The sequence below is a fragment of the Lissotriton helveticus genome, chromosome 12 (assembly GCF_964261635.1).
Source record: "Lissotriton helveticus chromosome 12, aLisHel1.1, whole genome shotgun sequence".
In the NCBI taxonomy this organism is placed as follows: Eukaryota; Metazoa; Chordata; class Amphibia; order Caudata; family Salamandridae; genus Lissotriton; species Lissotriton helveticus.
Genome location: NC_136073.1, coordinates 12,544,611 through 12,566,010, shown reverse-complemented (window position 1 = coordinate 12,566,010; position 21,400 = coordinate 12,544,611). Strand labels below are relative to the sequence as shown.

Here is a 21,400-nt window from a genome sequence, read left to right as displayed (position 1 = left end):
ACAGCATGTGCCTCTGCGTGAGATACACCACATGCACATCACGACATGTGCCTCTGCGTGATATACACCACATGCACATCAGGGCATGTGCCTCTGCATCATATACACCACATGCACATCACGGCATGTGCCGCTGCGTGAGATGCACCACATGCACATCACGGCATGTGCCTCTGCGTGGGATACACCACATGCACATCACGGCATGTGCCTCTGCGTGAGATGCACCACATGCACATCACGGCATGTGTTTCTGCATGGGATACACCACATGCACATCATGGCATGTGCCTCTGCGTGAGATGCACCACATGCACATCAGGACATGTGCCTCTGCGTGAGATGCACCACATCAGGGCATGTGCCTCTGCGTCAGATACACCACATGCACATCACAGCATGTGCCTCTGCGTGAGATACGCCACATGCCCATCACAGCATGTGCCTCTGCGTGAGATACACCACATCAGGGCATGTGCCTCTGCGTCAGATACACCACATGCACATCACGGCGTGTGCCTCTGCGTCAGATACACCACATGCACATCACGGCGTGTGCCTCTGCGTGAGATACACCACATGCACATCACGACATGTGCCTCTGCGTGAGATACACCGCATGCACATCACAGCATGTGCCTCTGCGTGAGATACACCACATGCACATCACGGCATGTGCCTCTGCGTGATATACACCACATGCACATCACGGCATGTGCCTCTGCGTGAGATACACCACATGCACATCACGACATGTGCCTCTGCGTGAGATACACCACATGCACATCACGGCATGTGCCTCTGCATGAGATGCACCACATGCACATCACGGCATGTGCCTCTGCGTGAGATACACCACATGCACATCACGGCATGTGCCTCTGCATGAGATGCACCACATGCACATCACGGCATGTGCCTCTGCGTGAGATACACCACATGCACATCACGGCGTGTGCCTCTGCGTCAGATACACCACATGCACATCACGGCGTGTGCCTCTGCGTGAGATACACCACATGCACATCACGACATGTGCCTCTGCGTGAGATACACCGCATGCACATCACAGCATGTGCCTCTGCGTGAGATACACCACATGCACATCACGGCATGTGCCTCTGCGTCAGATACACCACATGCACATCACAGCATGTGCCTCTGCGTGAGATACACCACATGCACATCACGGCGTGTGCCTCTGCGTCAGATACACCACATGCACATCACGGCGTGTGCCTCTGCGTGAGATACACCACATGCACATCACGACATGTGCCTCTGCGTGAGATACACCGCATGCACATCACAGCATGTGCCTCTGCGTGAGATACACCACATGCACATCACGGCATGTGCCTCTGCGTGATATACACCACATGCACATCACGGCATGTGCCTCTGCGTGAGATACACCACATGCACATCACGACATGTGCCTCTGCGTGAGATACACCACATGCACATCACGGCATGTGCCTCTGCGTGAGATGCACCACATGCACATCACGGCATGTGCCTCTGCATGAGATGCACCACATGCACATCACGGCATGTGCCTCTGCGTGAGATACACCACATGCACATCACGGCGTGTGCCTCTGCGTGAGATACACCACATGCACATCACGACATGTGCCTCTGCGTGAGATACACCGCATGCACATCACAGCATGTGCCTCTGCGTGAGATACACCACATGCACATCACGGCATGTGCCTCTGCGTGATATACACCACATGCACATCACGGCATGTGCCTCTGCGTGAGATACACCACATGCACATCACGACATGTGCCTCTGCGTGAGATACACCACATGCACATCACGGCATGTGCCTCTGCATGAGATGCACCACATGCACATCACGGCATGTGCCTCTGCGTGAGATACACCACATGCACATCACGGCATGTGCCTCTGCATGAGATGCACCACATGCACATCACGGCATGTGCCTCTGCGTGAGATACACCACATGCACATCACGGCGTGTGCCTCTGCGTCAGATACACCACATGCACATCACGGCGTGTGCCTCTGCGTGAGATACACCACATGCACATCACGACATGTGCCTCTGCGTGAGATACACCGCATGCACATCACAGCATGTGCCTCTGCGTGAGATACACCACATGCACATCACGGCATGTGCCTCTGCGTCAGATACACCACATGCACATCACAGCATGTGCCTCTGCGTGAGATACACCACATGCACATCACGGCGTGTGCCTCTGCGTCAGATACACCACATGCACATCACGGCGTGTGCCTCTGCGTGAGATACACCACATGCACATCACGACATGTGCCTCTGCGTGAGATACACCGCATGCACATCACAGCATGTGCCTCTGCGTGAGATACACCACATGCACATCACGGCATGTGCCTCTGCGTGATATACACCACATGCACATCACGGCATGTGCCTCTGCGTGAGATACACCACATGCACATCACGACATGTGCCTCTGCGTGAGATACACCACATGCACATCACGGCATGTGCCTCTGCGTGAGATGCACCACATGCACATCACGGCATGTGCCTCTGCATGAGATGCAACATGTGCCTCAGCGTGAGATGCAGCTTGTGCATGTCGCACCTGTGCCTCTGCGTGAGATGCAGCTTGTGCGACATGCACCATGTGTCTCTACACTACATGCACATCCTACTTGTGCCTCTGCGTGAGATGCAACTTGTGCCTCTGCGTGAGATGCAACATGTGCCTCTGCGTGAGATGCAGCTTGTGCGTGTCGCGCCTGTGTGTGAGATGCACCACATGGTTCATTGAGAGATGCTGTTTACAAATGTACAAACATGTTGCAGAGGAAAGCCCGCCAGAAAGGTTCATTTTAAGCTCAGTTCCACCAAATGCATCATGCGGGGGGGGGGGGGGGGTATAATTCAGGGCCCATGCTCCGTCCCAGGTTTCTGCTTTAGGAGCTCATTTTGACTTAAATAAAAATAAAACCGTTGCAATAATGCTTGTGCCGGAGGATCACCAAATTTGTCTCGCAAAGTAGGATTTTCTGCTGCAAGAAAGAGTGAATTACAGGCTTGGCCATGTTTGCGTCCATTTTACACCTGTTTTACGACATTTTCTGCATTTGCAATAGTTTCTTTAACCCCGCATATGGCTGGGAGTGTCACGCCCACCGGTGTAAGTAAGCGTTGACACTTCCATTCCACCCGTTTTCAGCATTGCATCAACCACCGCACAAACTTTCAAGTAGCAGGCACGCTTGTCATCTGACCTCTGACCTCTTACCTCTTTGGTTAATTGGATCCTTTGCCACGTAGGCCACATAATCAGTTGTGTCCTGCATCAAAGAAAACATGGAAAGGAAGGTTAAACAGGGCACGAATGGTCAGTGATTACCGTCACATTCTGAGGCCTGCGGCCGTGGCCACTTCTTTAAAGAGAACATTTGTGAGCGCCCTCTGGGGGCAAGGGGGCGCACTGCAGCATTACTACAACTGGATTGGAAATTAATTTTACTCAGAAGTTCACACCTGAGACCATCACTGGTGAACTGATCAAGGTTGGGGCAGTTATGATGCACCAGAGGACAGGGGGTCATGAACCTTGGACTGTTGAAGGAAGACACGAGTGTCAGAAATGAGAGCGTAAAGGGGGTCATTGTCTTCGTGCAAACCTCCTCACAGATGATCACAAGTTATTTTCAAAGAATATGGTGGCTGAGGTCCATTCTGGAGACACTTCGGGGCATATTACCAAGGACCCTTATCACCGCTTTAGCGGGACTTTTTCCCGCTACAGCGGCGATGATTTGATCGCCCTATTACCAAGCTGTCGCTAACACCAGTTAGCGACAGCTAATAAGCGACAGCGAGCATCTTGGGGCCCGCTTTGCATGTCAGCGATATTTATCGCTAATGACATGCAAAGTGGGCGTGCCAAGATGTTAGCGAATGAAAACAGTCGCTAACATCGCTATCTCCTATTACCTACAAAGGCGTAGCGATGGAAATATTCGCGCTAAGCGCGAATATCTCCAAAAGCTAACGCCTGCCCAGGAGCAGTTCTTAGCCATGTTATCCAATGGGAGGTGGATAACATGGCTAAGAGCATTGTCACGATAATGTGTGAATATCGCTGTATTTCCAGCGCTATTCACGCATTTCGAATGATTTTTATCGTTTCTGAGATAAACCTTGTGGATAGCAAGGTATCTCAGCGATAAAAATCGTCGTAGCGCGCCGATAAAATTATTCCCGCTAACCCTGCTTAGCGATAAATATCGCTATTGCTAGGTAATATGCCCCCTCCTTCTTTAGTTCAATAGCGTTAGCAATGCTGTTTTTATATAAAGAGGTCCTTTTTGGGCTCACTAGCCTGGTGTCTGTCACTGAATTCCTCACTTAGGTTTTGGTTTTACGCAGCATTCATGGAGGGGCGTAATTAAAGGTCTGTGAGTTTGCGCTGTCGCGGCCTTGTCACACTATAGGTTACCTTTTGACATAAAACCATCACTACACAAGGTAAACGAAAAGGCACTGTTTCATTTAATGCAATAAGTGTCCATCGAGCCATGGGTTTTACAATGAAATATCTCCTCTCTACAGGAACAGGTGAGGTGAGCTATCTAATTATCTTATTTTTTTGGGGAGACATAACTTATTGCTATATGCACAAGCATATGCCAGCTCCATCACATCGGGATACCAGAACCTGGCGGGACAGGTTCTGTCCATCCTAACCGGCCACCTATGGCTGATTCTGCCCAAGAACACAAAGGGAATCAGCAGCCACCCAGAATTCAGGAAAGCACTAATACTTGGCTTTTTCTAATATATGACACACCTCACTCTAAGCCCATAGGACCCGGGCCGGTGCAATGCGTAACGCAATCCTAGCACCGGTGGGGCTGTTCCGTTCACTCACGGATGGACCCTGCACAGCCCTGCAAGCACTGGTACAGGCGGACACAAGGGAGGATTTTTGACGAATAGTTCACCTTTTGTAACAGCTTTTTAAAAGAAGTTGTGGTGAACAGACAAGACTGAAGCAAATATGTTACTGGTGCAGTCAGAAGCTACTAGCTGTGGAGAAAAGTAGATGTGAAACAGAGAATGTTGGCCGTGGATGCAGACTTGGGTGCACACACTCACTCTCCTGAGAAGAGTAAAGATACGTTTTGGTCGGTACTGAGTAGGAGCAATCTAAAAAGTCTATCAGAGAGGACATCCCTCTAGTAGCATATTGACCACATATTGGCTACTGTGCATATTTAGGTAGAAAAGAGGCCCTGGAAGGGTGAAAAACAAACAGAATGCGTGAAAAAGAATGTTAGTCCTGAAGGAGGCAGCTGGCGTACTTGATACTGGAGCGAAACATGTTGATTGTCTTGGTGGTGAGACGCGAGGAATCGTTTTACCCAGGCAGTAGCAGTCGTAAGTTTACTGCCAATAAAATATCTCCTTGGGTGTGTCCAATACTTTGTCAGTCACCTCGGCTCCCTGTGTGTTCTCTTTCCTTCCATATTTAATGTTTAACAATGCAGGCAGTGCTTTAGAAAGTGATTATTATTTTGAGTTTTAAGACCCATAAATTGGGCATGCAAAATATATTTTCTGTTGCTAAAATGTAACAAAATTTCGGATCTTCACCCATCACAAAGTTTCAAATGTTAATTTCACCTTCCCAGGCATCGTTTTTACGATCATTGTAAGAAAATGTTCATATTTTTCTTTTTTTCATGGAGTTTTATATAGCGCAAACTTGACCCGAAGGTATCGGGTATCAGAACGCTTTACATAGCACCAGTTGCGTTACATGAGGACACATTCATTTTTTGTTAGGCACGGGGAGATTAAGTGATTTGCCCAGGATCACAGGATGTTCAGTGTCATTACTGAGACTCGAACCCAGTTCCCCAGATTCGAGGTCGATCACCCTAGCTATTAGGCCAACTCCTCTCCCCAAGAGTTGTAAGATCATTTCCATTTTCCAAGAGGGAAAATGCATGCACTCTCTGCAAGCTTACTTTTTGCAACATAAATTGTTACAAAAGTCAGGATTTTGACCATATTATGGCAGAGGGTAAAACCACCCAACCGCCAGGAAAGCAAAGCATGACCAAGGCTTGTTTGGAGAGGACCTTTGCTTCCAGGTTCTGGCACCGGTACCCTGAGCTCGATGGCTTCATTATCACGTGGTTGGACCGATGACCCCAGTGGTGAGAGCCGGTTGACCCCCCTGCACACTGGTGGTGCATTCATGTGTTATTTATGAAGGTGCCCCCCACGTCACTGACCCTCCCCGCTGTAGTGAGTGGTGGACCTCACTCCCGGATGAAATGAAATTAAATTTGTACTTGTAAAGCGCACTTATACCCCAACTGGGGTGTCCTGGCGCTGTACGCATATCGCTGTGGAACCCATCCTGGCTTTCCCTGTGAGGTGTCCACTCCTGGGCACCCCCAAGGTGGAGGCCAGGCATCCTTAGCGTTGTGGGGGCCGTTGTGGAGATTAAGCAAGCTATTGCCCAGAGTCGCAGAGTGGGACTCCATGATTGGAATAGGCACCGAGGCAAGAATGATCAGGCCCGAGGAAATTGAGCCCAAGACCCGCTGAGGTAGGAATTGAACCCTGGTCCCGGGCTAGACCTCTGCATCAGGGTCTGCCGCTCTAACCATTGAGCCACACTTCTCCACATCAGTGCTCAGTGGCTGGATCTGATGGTTGAAGGCGCTCTAGTGAACAAACCATGGTGTGTGGATCGTGTTTTCACAACTACTGGATCCAATGCAATGATGCACTTTTGTTTCCAGTGAGTAGTGGTGATTTGGTGTAAGATGGCGCCTGGGCGGATGGTCCCCCGCCATCTTTAACCCCACCGTCCCCTCTGTGGAGAGTGAGCTGGACTGCCCGGTGCAGAGGCTAAAGCCAGGTTTCGTGAGATACCCGCAGTGTTGACTTCCAAGAGAGTGGGGTCTTCTGCGGTTGAGAAATTAGTCTATGGTCTATTTTTGGAAGCCTGTAACTAAGCAACTGCTGCCAAAGCCAGCCAACCAGGGACTGGGAGAGGAGGCAGAAGCAAGAAACTTTAACTACACAAAAAAACCTGGCGCTTGAGTGGGGATTTGTCCCGGGCTTGGAGTAAATCAATGTCTAGTGAGTGAGGCTTGGGAACACAAAAGAAGACCCCTGTCATCTCAAGAGCCACATCTGCCCCCCCCCCCCCCTTCCCCACCAAACCATGAATTCCAAGCGCCCCCCCCTCTGGATTACTCCGCACTGCGCACCCACACAGGCTGCTGGACAAGCGCGGTCCTTGGGGGGCGCTGGAGGTGAGAATTTACGCCTGCGTGCGGATCCTCACCGTGTCTCCTCCGGAGGCGAAGGATATGGATTGCATATGGTGGTTGGCAATAATCTGTGAGAAAAGAGACAAGAGTGAGACGAACATAAGTTTTACAGCATGTGCACCAGGGAAACATCCTTTACGACGCAACTTTTACCACGCAGTGCCTTTATAACGCAGGTTTTTCAATGCAAGCTATTACAACGCATTGCACTGGGGGGCGCTCTAGGATACGTAATAGTTTAATTTACTATCCAACACCTTCCCTACTATCCACGGGGACTGGAGTTGGAATAGTAAATTAAACTATTCACTATCCAGCGCCCCCAACGCAAGTCATTGTAACGACTTGCATTGAAAAACCTGCGTTGTAAAAGCATGCGTGGTAAAAGCATGCGTTGTAACAACGTACATCCTGTGCACTACAGTGTTCCTTAAACAACCATGCAACACCACCAACTTGACCCCTAAGTGACCCTGAAGCAGACCTTTAATGCTCAGATGACTGTAATTGTGCGAGGTGGAGTTTCAAGACTCAGTACATACAAGGAAGACAATATTACAAGGCTAGTAGTGCGTGTGTAATTCCTCTTTTAGGACGGCTTAAGATATCCTTCTTGCGTAGTAAACACAGAAAGGTTACACTATCTGTCAGTTCCCTAAGATCCCTCTCCCCAGCACAGGGCTGCCGTCTCAGGTGCAACGCAGGTATAAATACACCTAAACACTGACTAATGGCGTGGACATCAATCGCTGCGCCCGCACACAAAAGGGTGACCAGTCTACCACCAACCAGCCCAACTGCACTTCACCCTCTGCGCCCGCACACAAAAGGGTGACCAGTCTACCACCAACCAGCCCAACTGCACTTCACCCTCTGCGCCCGCACACAAAAGGGTGACCAGTCTACCACCAACCAGCCCAACTGCACTTCACCCTCTGCGCCCGCACACAAAAGGGTGACCAGTCTACCACCAACCAGCCCAACTGCACTTCACCCTCTGCGCCCACACACAAAAGGGTGACACGTCTACCACCAACCAGCCCAACTGCACTTCACCTTCTGCGCCCACACACAAAAGGGTGACACGTCTACCACCAACCAGCCCAACTGCACTTCACCCTCTGACTCCGCACACAAAAGGGTGACACGTCTACCACCAACCAACCCAACTGCACTTCACCCTCTGACTCCGCACACAGGGGTGACACGTCTACCACCAACCAGCCCAACTGCACTTCACCCTCTGAGCCCACACACGAAAGGGTGACACGTCTACCACCAACCAACCCAACTGCACTTCACCCTCTGCACCCACACACAGGGGTGACACGTCTACCACCAACCAGCCCAACTGCACTTCACCCTCTGCGCCCACACACAAAAGGGTGACACGTCTACCACCAACCAGCCCAACTGCACTTCACCCTCTGAGCCCACACACGAAAGGGTGACACGTCTACCACCAACCAACCCAACTGCACTTCACCCTCTGCACCCACACACAGGGGTGACACGTCTACCACCAACCAGCTCAACTACACTTCACCCTCTGCGCCCACACACAAAAGGGGTGACACGTCTACCACCATCCAAGCCAACTGCACTTCACCCTCTGCGCCCACACACAAAAGGGTGACACGTCTACCACCAATCAGCCCAATTGCACTTCACCCTCTGCGCCCACACACAAAAGGGGTGACACGTCTACCACCAACCAAGCCAACTGCACTTCACCCTCTGCGCCCACACACAAAAGGGTGACACGTCTACCACCAATCAACCCAACTGCACTTCACCCTCTGCGCCCACACACAAAAGGGTGACACGTCTACCACCAACCAGCCCAACTGCACTTCACCCTCTGCGCCCACACACACAGGGGTGACACGTCTACCACCAACCAGCCCAATTGCACTTCACTCTCTGCGCCCACACACAAAAGGGTGACACGTCTACCACCAACCAACCCAACTGCACTTCACCCTCTGCACCCACACACAGGGGTGACACGTCTACCACCAACCAGCTCAACTGCACTTCACCCTCTGCGCCCACACACAAAAGGGGTGACACGTCTACCACCAACCAAGCCAACTGCACTTCACCCTCTGCGCCCACACACAAAAGGGTGACACGTCTACCACCAATCAGCGCAATTGCACTTCACCCTCTGCGCCCACACACAAAAGGGTGACCAGTCTGCCACTAACCAACCCAACTGCACTTCACCCTCTGCGCCCGCACACAAAAGGGTGACACGCCTACCACCAACCAGCCCAACTGCACTTCACCCTCTGCGCCCGCACACAAAAGGGTGACCAGTCTGCCACTAACCAACCCAACTGCACTTCACCCTCTGCGCCCACACACAAAAGGGTGACCAGTCTGCCACTAACCAACCCAACTGCACTTCACCCTCTGCGCCCGCACACAAAAGGGTGACACGCCTACCACCAACCAGCCCAACTGCACTTCACCCTCTGCGCCCGCACACAAAAGGGTGACCAGTCTGCCACTAACCAACCCAACTGCACTTCACCCTCTGCGCCCACACACAAAAGGGTGACACGTCTACCACCAACCAGCCCAACTGTTCTTCACCCTCTGCGCCCACACACACAGGGGTGACACGTCTACCACCAACCAGCCCAACTGCACTTAACACTCTGCGCCCACACACAAAAGGGTGACACGTCTACCACCAACCAGCCCAACTGAGCTTCACCCTCTGACTCCGCACACAAAAGGGTGACACGTCTACCACCAACCGGCCCAACTGAGCTTCACCCTCTGACTCCGCACACAAAAGGGTGACACGTCTACCACCAACCAGCCCAACTGCTCTTCACTCTCTGCGCCCACACACAAAAGGGTGGCACGTCTACCACCAACCAGCCCAACTGCACTTCACCCTCTGCGCCCGCACACAAAAGGGTGACCAGTCTGCCACCAACCAGCCCAACTGCACTTCACCCTCTGCGCCCACACACAAAAGGGTGACCAGTCTGCCACTAACCAACCCAACTGCACTTCACCCTCTGCGCCCGCACACAAAAGGGTGACACGCCTACCACCAACCAGCCCAACTGCACTTCACCCTCTGCGCCCACACACAAAAGGGTGACACGTCTACCACCAACCAGCCCAACTGCACTTCACCCTCTGCGCCCACACACAAAAGGGTGACACGTCTACCACCAACCAGCCCAACTGCACTTCACCCTCTGCGCCCGCACACAAAAGGGTGACACGTCTACCACCAACCAACCCAACTGCACTTCACCCTCTGCACCCACTCACAAAAGGGTGACACGTCTACCACCAACCAGCCAAACTGCACTTCACCCTCTGCGCCCACACACAAAAGGGTGGCACGTCTACCACCAACCAGCCCAACTGCACTTCACCCTCTGCGCCCGCACACAAAAGGGTGACACGTCTACCACCAACCAACCCAACTACACTTCACCCTCTGCACCCACACACAAAAGGGTGGCACGTCTACCACCAACCAGCCCAACTGCACTTCACCCTCTGCGCCCGCACACAAAAGGGTGACACGTCTACCACCAACCAACCCAACTGCACTTCACCCTCTGCACCCACTCACAAAAGGGTGACACGTCTACCACCAACCAGCCCAACTGTTCTTCACCCTCTGCGCCCACACATACAGGGGTGACACGTCTACCACCAACCAGCCCAACTGCACTTAACCCTCTGCGCCCACACACAAAAGGGTGACACGTCTACCACCAACCAACCCAACTGCACTTCACCCTCTGCGCCCACACACAAAAGGGTGACACGTCTACCACCAACCAGCCCAACTGCACTTCACCCTCTGCGCCCACACACAAAAGAGTGACACGTCTACCACCAACCAACCCAACTGCACTTCACCCTCTGCACCCACACACAAAAGGCTGACACGTCTACCACCAACCAACCCAACTGCACTTCACCCTCTGCGCCCACACACACAAGGGTGACACGTCTACCACCAACCAACCCAACTGCACTTCACCCTCTGCGCCCACACACAAAAGGGTGGCACGTCTACCACCAACCAGCCCAACTGCACTTCACCCTCTGCGCCCGCACACCAAAGGGTGACACGTCTACCACCAACCAGCCCAACTGCACTTCACCCTCTGCGCCCGCACACAAAAGGGTGACACGTCTACCACCAACCAACCCAACTGCACTTCACCCTCTGCGCCCACACACAAAAGGGTGACCAGTCTGCCACCAACCAACCCAACTGCACTTCACCCTCTGCGCCCACACACAAAAGGGTGACACATCTACCACCAACCAACCCAACTGCACTTCACCCTCTGCGCCCACACACAAAAGGGTGACACGTCTACCGCCAACCAGCCCAACTGCACTTCACCCTCTGCACCCACACACAAAAGGGTGACACGTCTACCGCCAACCAGCCCAACTGCACTTCACCCTCTGCGCCCACACTCAAAAGGGTGACACGTCTACCGCCAACCAACCCAACTACACTTCACCCTCTGCACCCACACACAAAAGGGTGACCAGTCTGCCACCAACCAACCCAACTGCACTTCACCCTCTGCGCCCACACACAAAAGGGTGACACGTCTACCACCAACCAGCCCAACTGCACTTCACCCTCTGCACCCACACACAAAAGGGTGACACGTCTACCACCAACCAGCCCAACTGCACTTCACCTTCTGCGCCCACACACAAAAGGGTGACACGTCTACCACCAACCAGCCCAACTGCACTTCACCCTCTGCACCCACACACAAAAGGGTGACACGTCTACCACCAACCAGCCCAACTGCACTTCACCTTCTGCGCCCACACACAAAAGGGTGACACGTCTACCACCAACCAACCCAACTACACTTCACCCTCTGCACCCACACACAAAAGGGTGACCAGTCTGCCACCAACCAACCCAACTGCACTTCACCCTCTGTCATCTGCATTTCTCACACTCTCTTGATCTCTGTTTATTTCTGTCCCTCACACTCTCTCTCTCACACACACACACACACACCTGTTTATTTTTTTATTTATTTCTGTCGCCTCCTTTCGATTTGTCTCTTTGTCATCTCTATTTCTCGCCCCTTCTTCGTCTCCGTTTCTCTTTCCTTACACCCTCTTCCTCTCTCTCTCTCTCTCTCCTTCTCTTATCTCTATTTCTCGCTCCTTCTTCCTCTCCGCTTCTCTTTCCTTACACCCTCTTCCTCTTCCTCTCTCTCTCTCTCCTTCTCTTATCTCTATTTCTCGCTCCTTCTTCGTCTCCGCTTCTCTTTCCTTACACCCTCTTCCTCTTCCTCTCTCTCTCTCTCCTTCTCTTATCTCTATTTCTCGCTCCTTCTTCCTCTCCGCTTCTCTTTCCTTACACCCTCTTCCTCTTCCTCTCTCTCTCCTTCTCTTATCTCTATTTCTCGCTCCTTCTTCCTCTCCGCTTCTCTTTCCTTACACCCTCTTCCTCTTCCTCTCTCTCTCTCTCCTTCTCTTATCTCTATTTCTCGCTCCTTCTTCGTCTCCGCTTCTCTTTCCTTACACCCTCTTCCTCTTCCTCTCTCTCTCTCTCCTTCTCTTATCTCTATTTCTCGCTCCTTCTTCGTCTCCGCTTCTCTTTCCTTACACCCTCTTCCTCTTCCTCTCTCTCTCTCTCCTTCTCTTATCTCTATTTCTCGCTCCTTCTTCGTCTCCGCTTCTCTTTCCTTACACCCTCCCCCTCTCTGTCTCCCCCCTCCCCTTGTTCTTTTCTGCTTCTCTCTTCCCTGGTGTCTTTCCTCGGATGTGTAAATAGTAACTAGCCTCAACCTGTTACTCTGGTGTCTTCTGCCAGCGCGGCGTTGCCAGGCAGTTTCATCAACTGGGCACTCTTTGTGGGTCCTGGAGCTGGTAATGAGGCATGCCTTGCTGTCTGTGTTCAAACAGCAGAGTAACCCTTTCACTGCCAGCGCCTGTCCGTATGTAAAGGCCTCTAGGCACATGCGTGAGAGATGAGCTGGCCTCGTGTGTCACAGCAGAGTAACCCTTTCACTGCTGGCGCGTGCGTATCGGCAGCAAGTTCCTCGACTGGATACACTCCTTCCTCACCGGCAGAACCCAGTGGGTCAGACTCCTCCCCTACTTCTCAGAACCGAGAGAGACCAACTGTGAAGTGCCCCAGGGCTCGTCCCTCAGACCCACTCTCTTCAATGTCTACATTTCTCCCCAGTCCAGGGAAGGCATGGCTTGGCAGTTCGGGCTGGACTGTTCCCATGAGGCACAGGGTCAGACTGATTTGCATATGGCCATGTCTGAACTGGGGTGGTAGAGTGGGCTAAAGAACGGTGATGGATTAAACCCAGATCTGTTGACTGGGTGTGAGCGTTTGATTGGTTCAGATGCTCCGTCCATCACCACCCCCTTTTGTACTACATTTCTCCCCTCTCAACCATCGTCCAGAACCACAGGCTCAACATCGTCTCTTACGCTGACAACACCCATCTGATCCTCTCCCTCACCAACGAACCCAACATCACCAAACACAACTTCCAAGAAGGGATGAAAGCCGTCGCCACCTGGATGAAGAACAGCTGCCTGAAACTCAACTCAGAAAAGACAGAAGTCCTCATCCTTGGCTCCACCCCCTCCGCAGGGAATGACTCCTGGTGGCCTTCCATCCTCAGAAATACCCCCACCCTGACGGACCACACACGAAACCTCGGCATCATACTAGACTCATCGCTCACAATGAACCGCCAGATCAACACAGTCTCCTCGATCTGCTTCACCACCCTCTGCATGCTCCGAAAGACTTTCAGATGGATCCCAACCGAACCCAGAAAAACTGTCACACGTGCGCTCATCAACAGCAGACTGCAATACGGCAACTCGCTCTATGCAAGAATCAATAAGAAAAATCTTCGCAAACTCCAGTCTGTTCAGAACGCCACAGCCAGACTTCGGCATCCCCTATCGCAGTCACATCACCCACACCCTCTGTGATCTCCACTGGCTTCCAGACAAAAGAATAATAATCTTCAAACTGCTCACCCATGCATACAAGGACCTTCAAAACACCAGAACGCATACCTGAACAGCTGCCTCTCCTTCCATTCACCCAAAAGACACCTCCTATCAGCCCAGCTCTCTCTGGCCACCGACCCTCGTATCAACAAGACTAGAATGGGAGGTATGTCCTTCGCATACCTTGCAGCCAAAGCCCGGAAAACCCTTCCCATCCACCTCCAGCAATCTCCCACATTGTCAGAGTTTAGGAAGAACCTCAAGACCTGGCTTTTCGGAGGACCCCAGCACTCTACGGAGCCGGCCCCTCTCCCCCCAGCGCCTTGAGGACCTTACGGGTGAGTAGTTGCGCTTTACCATCCCTGACGGATTGATTGATTAAATCCAACACTATTTTGTATACTTTAGAGTGTGGGAAGGGTATGCCCAGATGTTGGTCCTGTGCACGTGGTGCAACTGGGACCAAGCTAGCCTGGCTGATGAGCTCTAATAAGAACAAAACCGGTCATATGTGCTCGTGTTCCGGTTCAGGGAAGCCCTGCCTGGTCTGGCAGTTCAGGCTGGACTGTTCCCATTTGATTGGCTAGCCAATCAGCTTGGTTGTAACAGGCCAATCGCTCCACAGCAATGAACGGAGATGTACAGGTGAAGGCTGCTTCCCCCTGTGCTGGGAACAGAAACAGATTTCCACCCGCTTGAACCACAACAGTGGGTACAAAGGGCATGATAAATAGGGTGATACGTCACAGTAGAGCAGTGGCAAAGACAATCAGACACTTCAGAATAAAGGCCCCCGGCCATGAACTGGGGCAAGGGAGGACTCGGTTAACAGAGCAGGCCATGGGATATCAATCGTCAGCGGGAAACAACCTTTACAACGCAACTTTTACAACGCACTACCATTACAACGAAACTTTTACAATGCAACATCCATTACATCGCATGCAATTACAACGCAACCATTACAACGCATGACACTACAACGCACACCACTACAAAGCATGTCATTACAACTCAGTCATTACAACGCATACCATTACAACGCATAACATTACCATCCAACACTTACCCTACTGTTGCACCCCCTGGAGTTAGAATAGTAATTTTTACCCCTACACTATCCAACACTTACCCTACTGTTGCACCCCCTGGAGTTAAAATAGTAATTTTTACCCCTACGCTATCCAACACTTACCCCACTGTTGCACCCCCTGGAGTTAGAATAGTAATTTTTACCCCTACACTATCCAATACTTACCAAACATGCAATGTAATGTTATGCGTTGTAATGGTATGCGTTGTAAAGGTATTATGCGTTGTAATGGAATGCGTTGTAAATTTAGTTTTTAAAATTTCGTTGTAATGGCAAGCGTTGTAATAGAATGCGCTGTAATGGATGTTGCGTTGTAAAAAATGCGTTGTAAAGGTATGCGTTGGTAAGTGTGCATTGTAACGTCATACATCCATCGTCAGCACCAGCTGGAACACAAAGGGATTGGTTACGGCGCCCGCAACCCAAGCCTGCTGGGAGGCAGGCAAACAGGAGCAAGCCACTGGCTAGCCAGCTGGACATAAAACCTCTAGGGTGCTAAAAATATAATCAAAGGAAAAGACGCTCACAGCAGGTGGTCTCACCGGAAGGGGTTGATTATTCTTAATAAGTGTTATATCTTTTTGATAGGCTGTCTCAGTGGTTATGTTGGTGGGGAAAATGGGGTTCACGAGCAAGAGTGGCCTGACCACTCCAATTAATGTCTCATGCACACTCATTGGTAGAACACCAGGTGGCGTAAGGGGGTGTACCATGCACTTTTATTGGTCGAACGTCAGGTGGCATAAGGGGGTGTACCATGCACTTTTATTGGTACAACACCAGGTGGCGTAAGGAGGTGTGTCATGCACTTTTATTGGTAGAACACCAGGAGGCGTAAGGGGGTGTACCATGCACTCTTATTGGTAGAACGTCAGGTGGCGTAAGGGGGTGTACCATGCACTCCTATTGGTAGAACGTCAGGTGACGTAAGGAGTGTGTGTCATGCACTTTTATTGGTAGAACACAAGGTGGCTTAAGGAGTGTGTGTCATGCAATTTCATTGGTAGAACACAAGGTGGCTTAAGGGGGTGTACCATGCACTTTCATTGGAAGAACACCAGGTGGCGTAAGGGGGTGTACCATGCACTTTCATTGGTAGAACACCAGGTGGCGTAAGGGGGTGTACCATGCACTTTCATTGGAAGAACACCAGGTGGCGTAAGGGGGTGTACCATGCACTTTCATTGGTAGAACACAAGGTGGCGTAAGGGGGGTGTGTCATGCACTTTCATTGGTAGAACACCAGGTGGCGTGAGGGGTGTGTGTCATGCACTTTCATTGAAGGAACACCAGGTGGCGTAAGGGTTTAACTCATTACCTGCCGGCTCGTGGGCACCATGAGATTCAGGCCGTCAATGGAGATGTTTACCGCAATGTTCATTCCAGCAAAGCGGAGGTTGCTCTTGCCAAGGATGTGGAAGAGGGCTTTATTTGGAGCCTGAAAAAGTGGAAGAAAAGAGGCCAATTTGTAAATAGTCAAGAAACCTCAGATCATTAAGGGATGCAACCTCAAGACTCATTGCCCCTCTAAGACTCTGTAACCAGCGGTCTAACCGCAGGCAGGAACTATGGTACTCTGACTCACTGCGTGCTGAAAAGAAAGCATGTAGGAAGTTGGAGAAGACCTGGAGAAGCTCTCAGAATGTAGCAGACAAATCTCGCTATCACTCGGCCCTGAGACTTTACCATAGAAATATCAGAGCTGCCCGCAAAAACCATATTGTCTCTCAATTATCTGAGGCAGGTAATGACCCTAAAATACTGTACCAGGTTCTCTGTACCTTTACCAAACCCGTCGCGTGTGACAGCCCAGAGACGGTGTCCCAAAAATTGTGTGATGATACTGCTGGGTTTTTTGGCAATAAGATCGACGCTATTTACCAAAATATTGCTCAATCCACCACCACGGTCGATATTAAGGATCCCTTTCCCAGCCTTCAGCTCGGAGCAGTTGGACTTGGCCCTTCTGTACTGTCCTCTATCCCTGAGATCAGTCTGGATGAAGTCAACTCTCTGATTGGGACGATTAAATCGGGCAGCCCGGCGGACCTTGTCCCCGCCCGAGTAATGCATCTTATTGGGAATGCTCTTAGTCCCACTATTCAGACGGTGATCAATCGCTCTCTTTCTGAAGGATTGGTCCCTCTGGAGTGGAAAAAGGCCCTGGTCAAGCCCATAAGGAAAAACACCTCCATCCCTTGGTCGGATATGACCAACTTGAGGCCCATCTCCCTTTTGCCGTTTGTCGGCAAATTGATGGAGAAACACGTCAATCACCACCTCTCCAGCTTCATTGAACAGACCGGCTGTCTGGACCACTCTCAGTCAGGGTTCAGACCTGGGTATAGTACCGAGACGGCTCTTCTTTCTGTCACGGACACTATACGCATGTCTCTGGACAGGGGTCTATCTGTGGTGTTGGTGCTGTTGGACTTGTCCGCAGCATTCGACACCATATCTCATACCATTCTCCTAACCAGATTAAAGGAGATCGGCATAGAGAAATCTGCCCTGGCGTGGTTCACCAGCTTTCTTGCAGAGCGTACCCAGCAGGTTAATATGGGCTCCTTCAGTTCCATCTCCACCAAAATTACCAGAGGAGTCCCGCAGGGCTCCTGTCTCAGCCCTACGCTGTTTAACGTTTATGTCTCCTCCCTGGCCAACATCATGAGGTCTTTTGGGTTTTTACCCATTTCTTACGCTGATGATACGCAGCTGCTGTTTACCTTTAAAACCTTTACCCCTGAGATAAGGCAAGCTTTCTCGAACGGCATGACTGCGGTCGCCAGCTGGATGGCCAGGAACTTTCTCCAGTGCAATGTGGGAAAGTCGGAAGTCATGCTGTTCGGGGAGGCAAAAATCCTGTGGACCCCTGACTGGTGGCCTACAAGTCTGGGAGAGGCCCCCTCCCCTAAACAGGTGGTGAAAAATCTGGGGGTCCGTCTGGACCAGGACCTCACTCTCGCACACCATGCCAACATCACGGTGGGGTCCTGCTTTCATGTCATCAGCCTCCTTCGGAAAGTGTTTCCTCTTCTCCCTGACAGCACAAGGAAGACCTTGGTCCAGGCCCTCGTATTGAGCCGCCTGGACTATTGCAATGGCCTACTTTTAGCGGCCAATGAAGGAGTGCTGAACAAACTTCAAGTTGTACAGAATACCGCGGCACGCCTGGTGACAAATGCCCCCCCCAGAACACCATCTCGGCCCCTTCTTAAACTGCTCCACTGGCTCCCTATCCGGAAACGGGTGGAATTTGAGACCTGCTGTGTGGTGCACAAGAGTCTCCATAACCTAGGGCCGCACTATTTGGCCGAAAAATGTGTCCATCATCGCCCCTCCCGTAACTTAAGGTCCAGTAATCAGCTGCTACTACAGATTCCCCGACATAACAAGACCAGACAGGGAGGTCGCGCTCTTTCTGTTATGGGTCCGCGTCTGTGGAACAACCTCCCCCTCTCCCTCAGACAGTGCTCTAGCCATCAAGCCTTCAGGAAAAGTCTTAAGACAACTTTATTTCAGTATTAGCGCCAGCCTGGACCTGTATCCTTCTACAGCACTGCGCGGAGATACACCTTCGGGTGTGATTCCGGCGCGTTACAAATCCATAAATAAATAAATAAATAAATAAGAGCTGCACTGAAGCAATGCGTCCTGCAGCTCACTCATTCAAAGGCAGACAGACCCCTGTGCATGCTGGGCGTTGTAGTGTAGACCTCTCTTCGTAAATATGACACACTTTCATCGCTTTAGGAGGGGCAGGTGAAAGCCAGATGCAACCTCTAGCCTCACACTAAAAAACAGAGGTGTCTCTAGAGGAGGCCCAGTTAGGGCCGTGCCCCAACTCCCTCTGTCCTGGCCACCTTTGCGCCCACCATCACAGACGCTGAATGAGCCAGGAGGCGACACAGAAAAAACACAGTCACTGCACCTCACATACACTCATTTGTCCAACTGTCTTTCATTGCACTCCAATGTTGTCTGACTTTGTTTAGACGGCAGGGCCCCCATCACTTTATCTGTGGCCCAGTGTGTGCTTATTAAGATTCACAGCTGGAGGTGCCACCCATCAGGACCAGGAACTGCAGGAGGGATGTATGACGTTACAACGCACACTTTTACAATGCATACCTTTACAACGCATATTTTACAACGCAACATCCATTACAACGCATTCCATTACAACGCATGCCATTACAACGAAATTTTAAAAACTACATTTACAACGCATTCCATTACAACGCATATTACCTTTACAACGCATACCATTACAACGCATCCCATTACATTGCATTTAAGGTAAGTATTGGATAGTGTAGGGGTAAAAATTACTATTCTAACTCCAGGGGGGTGCAACAGTAGGGTAACTGTTGGATAGTGTAGGGGTAAAAATTACTATTCTAACTCCAGGGGGTGCAACAGTAGGGTAAGTGTTGGATAGTGTAGGGGTAAAAATTATTATTCTAACTCTGGGGGGTGCAACAGTAGAGTAAGTGTTGGATAGTGTAGGGGTAAAAATTACTATTCTAACTCCAGGGGGTGCAACAGTAGGGTAAGTGTTGGATGGTAATATTATGCATTGTAATGGTATGCGTTGTAATGACTGAGTTGTAATGACATGCGTTGTAGTGGTGTGCGTTGTAGTGTCATGCGTTGTAATGGTTGCGTTGTAAATGCATGCGTTGTAATGGATGTTGCGTTGTAAAAGTTGCGTTGTTTAAAGGTTGTTTCCCCTGCAGGAGCTTTGGGAGACCCTCTGCTGTTTGGTCTAGGTGCCCTCAGACCATGACTTCTCTGACAGCCCGGTAGAAACAGCCACACTTCTGAGGGGATCTGTGCAAACGTTTCTCCATGAGATCCAACCTGCAGTTCCTCACACCCAATCCTTTCAGGGTCACCACTTATACCTCCCCCATACACACTCCCATCCCCACCTGTCAGTTAGCACCTAGCTGGATATCTTGATTATATATACACACCTTCTTCTTCCAGTTGCCTTTGACCCCAGGGACCGCCTCGTAAAGCCGGTTGATGGCCTCCCTGTGATGGAAATGTATCTGCGTTAGTTTCATGAATGGGAAAATCAGAGGATAGTGTAATAACAATGTGCCCGCATAAGTCACGGGTCTCCGTTTAGTACATGTCTTGTTACAGAAGATCTGAATACAAAAGACATCTCAGTGGCTACCCAGTCATTGTTAAAGGGAAAGAATGAAAGAGGGCGAAGGATGGAGGTGGAAAGGGGACACATTATAAACTTAAATGTTGGTTTCTAAGCATGATGGGGCATATTACCAACGATTAGCGATATTTATCGCTAACGAGGCTTAGCGACTAATTTTTTAACGCTAAGCATCGCCGGAAATTATCGCAGAGATAACTTGCTATTAGCAAGGTTTATCTCAGAAGTGATAAAAATCCTCGCGCTAACTGCCAAATGAGAGATTATTACTGGAAAACCAACGATAATCTCTCGAAGTTTGACGTTAGCTTGATGATAGGGGCTCACAAACTTAGCCATGATATCCACCTTCCATAGGATATCATGGCTAAGTCAGGAAAATACCAGGTGTAAAAAAGCAGTGCTAACTGCGGTGAGCGCTGCTTTTTTTTTATCACTAACAGGGTTAGCGAAATCCTTGATAATAAGAGAAATGTCGCTTAACAACATTTTTTTTTTTTTTTGCAGAGTTTTATATAGCGCGAACTAGAACTGAACCGAATCAGTTATCAGAGCGCTTTACATAGCACCAGTTACGTTACATGAGGACACACTTTCATTTTAGGCACGGGGAGATTAAGTGATTTGCCCAGAATCACAGGGGTTTTTGGCGTCGTTACCGAGACTCGAACCCAGATCCCCAGGTCCGAGGTCGAGCGCCTTAGCCGTTAGGCCAACCCCTCTCCCCTATTTCTCCTATTATTTTTCTCTGGAACGCCCCCTT

The 21,400-nt window shown here is 50.7% G+C and overlaps 1 protein-coding gene across 3 annotated transcripts in view; it reads right to left on the bottom strand.

The window, feature by feature from the left end:
• SHC2 (SHC adaptor protein 2) overlaps positions 1-21,400 on the bottom strand; it is a 190,294-nt gene that overhangs the window by 52,591 nt on the left and 116,303 nt on the right. For all 3 annotated transcript variants that reach the window (XM_078669204.1, XM_078669205.1, XM_078669203.1), the window contains 4 exons: positions 20,435-20,495; positions 16,774-16,893; positions 7,360-7,413; positions 3,283-3,334 (listed from right to left, as the gene is read on the bottom strand). In XM_078669204.1, coding sequence (XP_078525330.1) covers positions 3,283-3,334; positions 7,360-7,413; positions 16,774-16,893; positions 20,435-20,495 — 287 coding nt within the window. The remainder of the gene's footprint in view (positions 1-3,282; positions 3,335-7,359; positions 7,414-16,773; positions 16,894-20,434; positions 20,496-21,400) is intronic.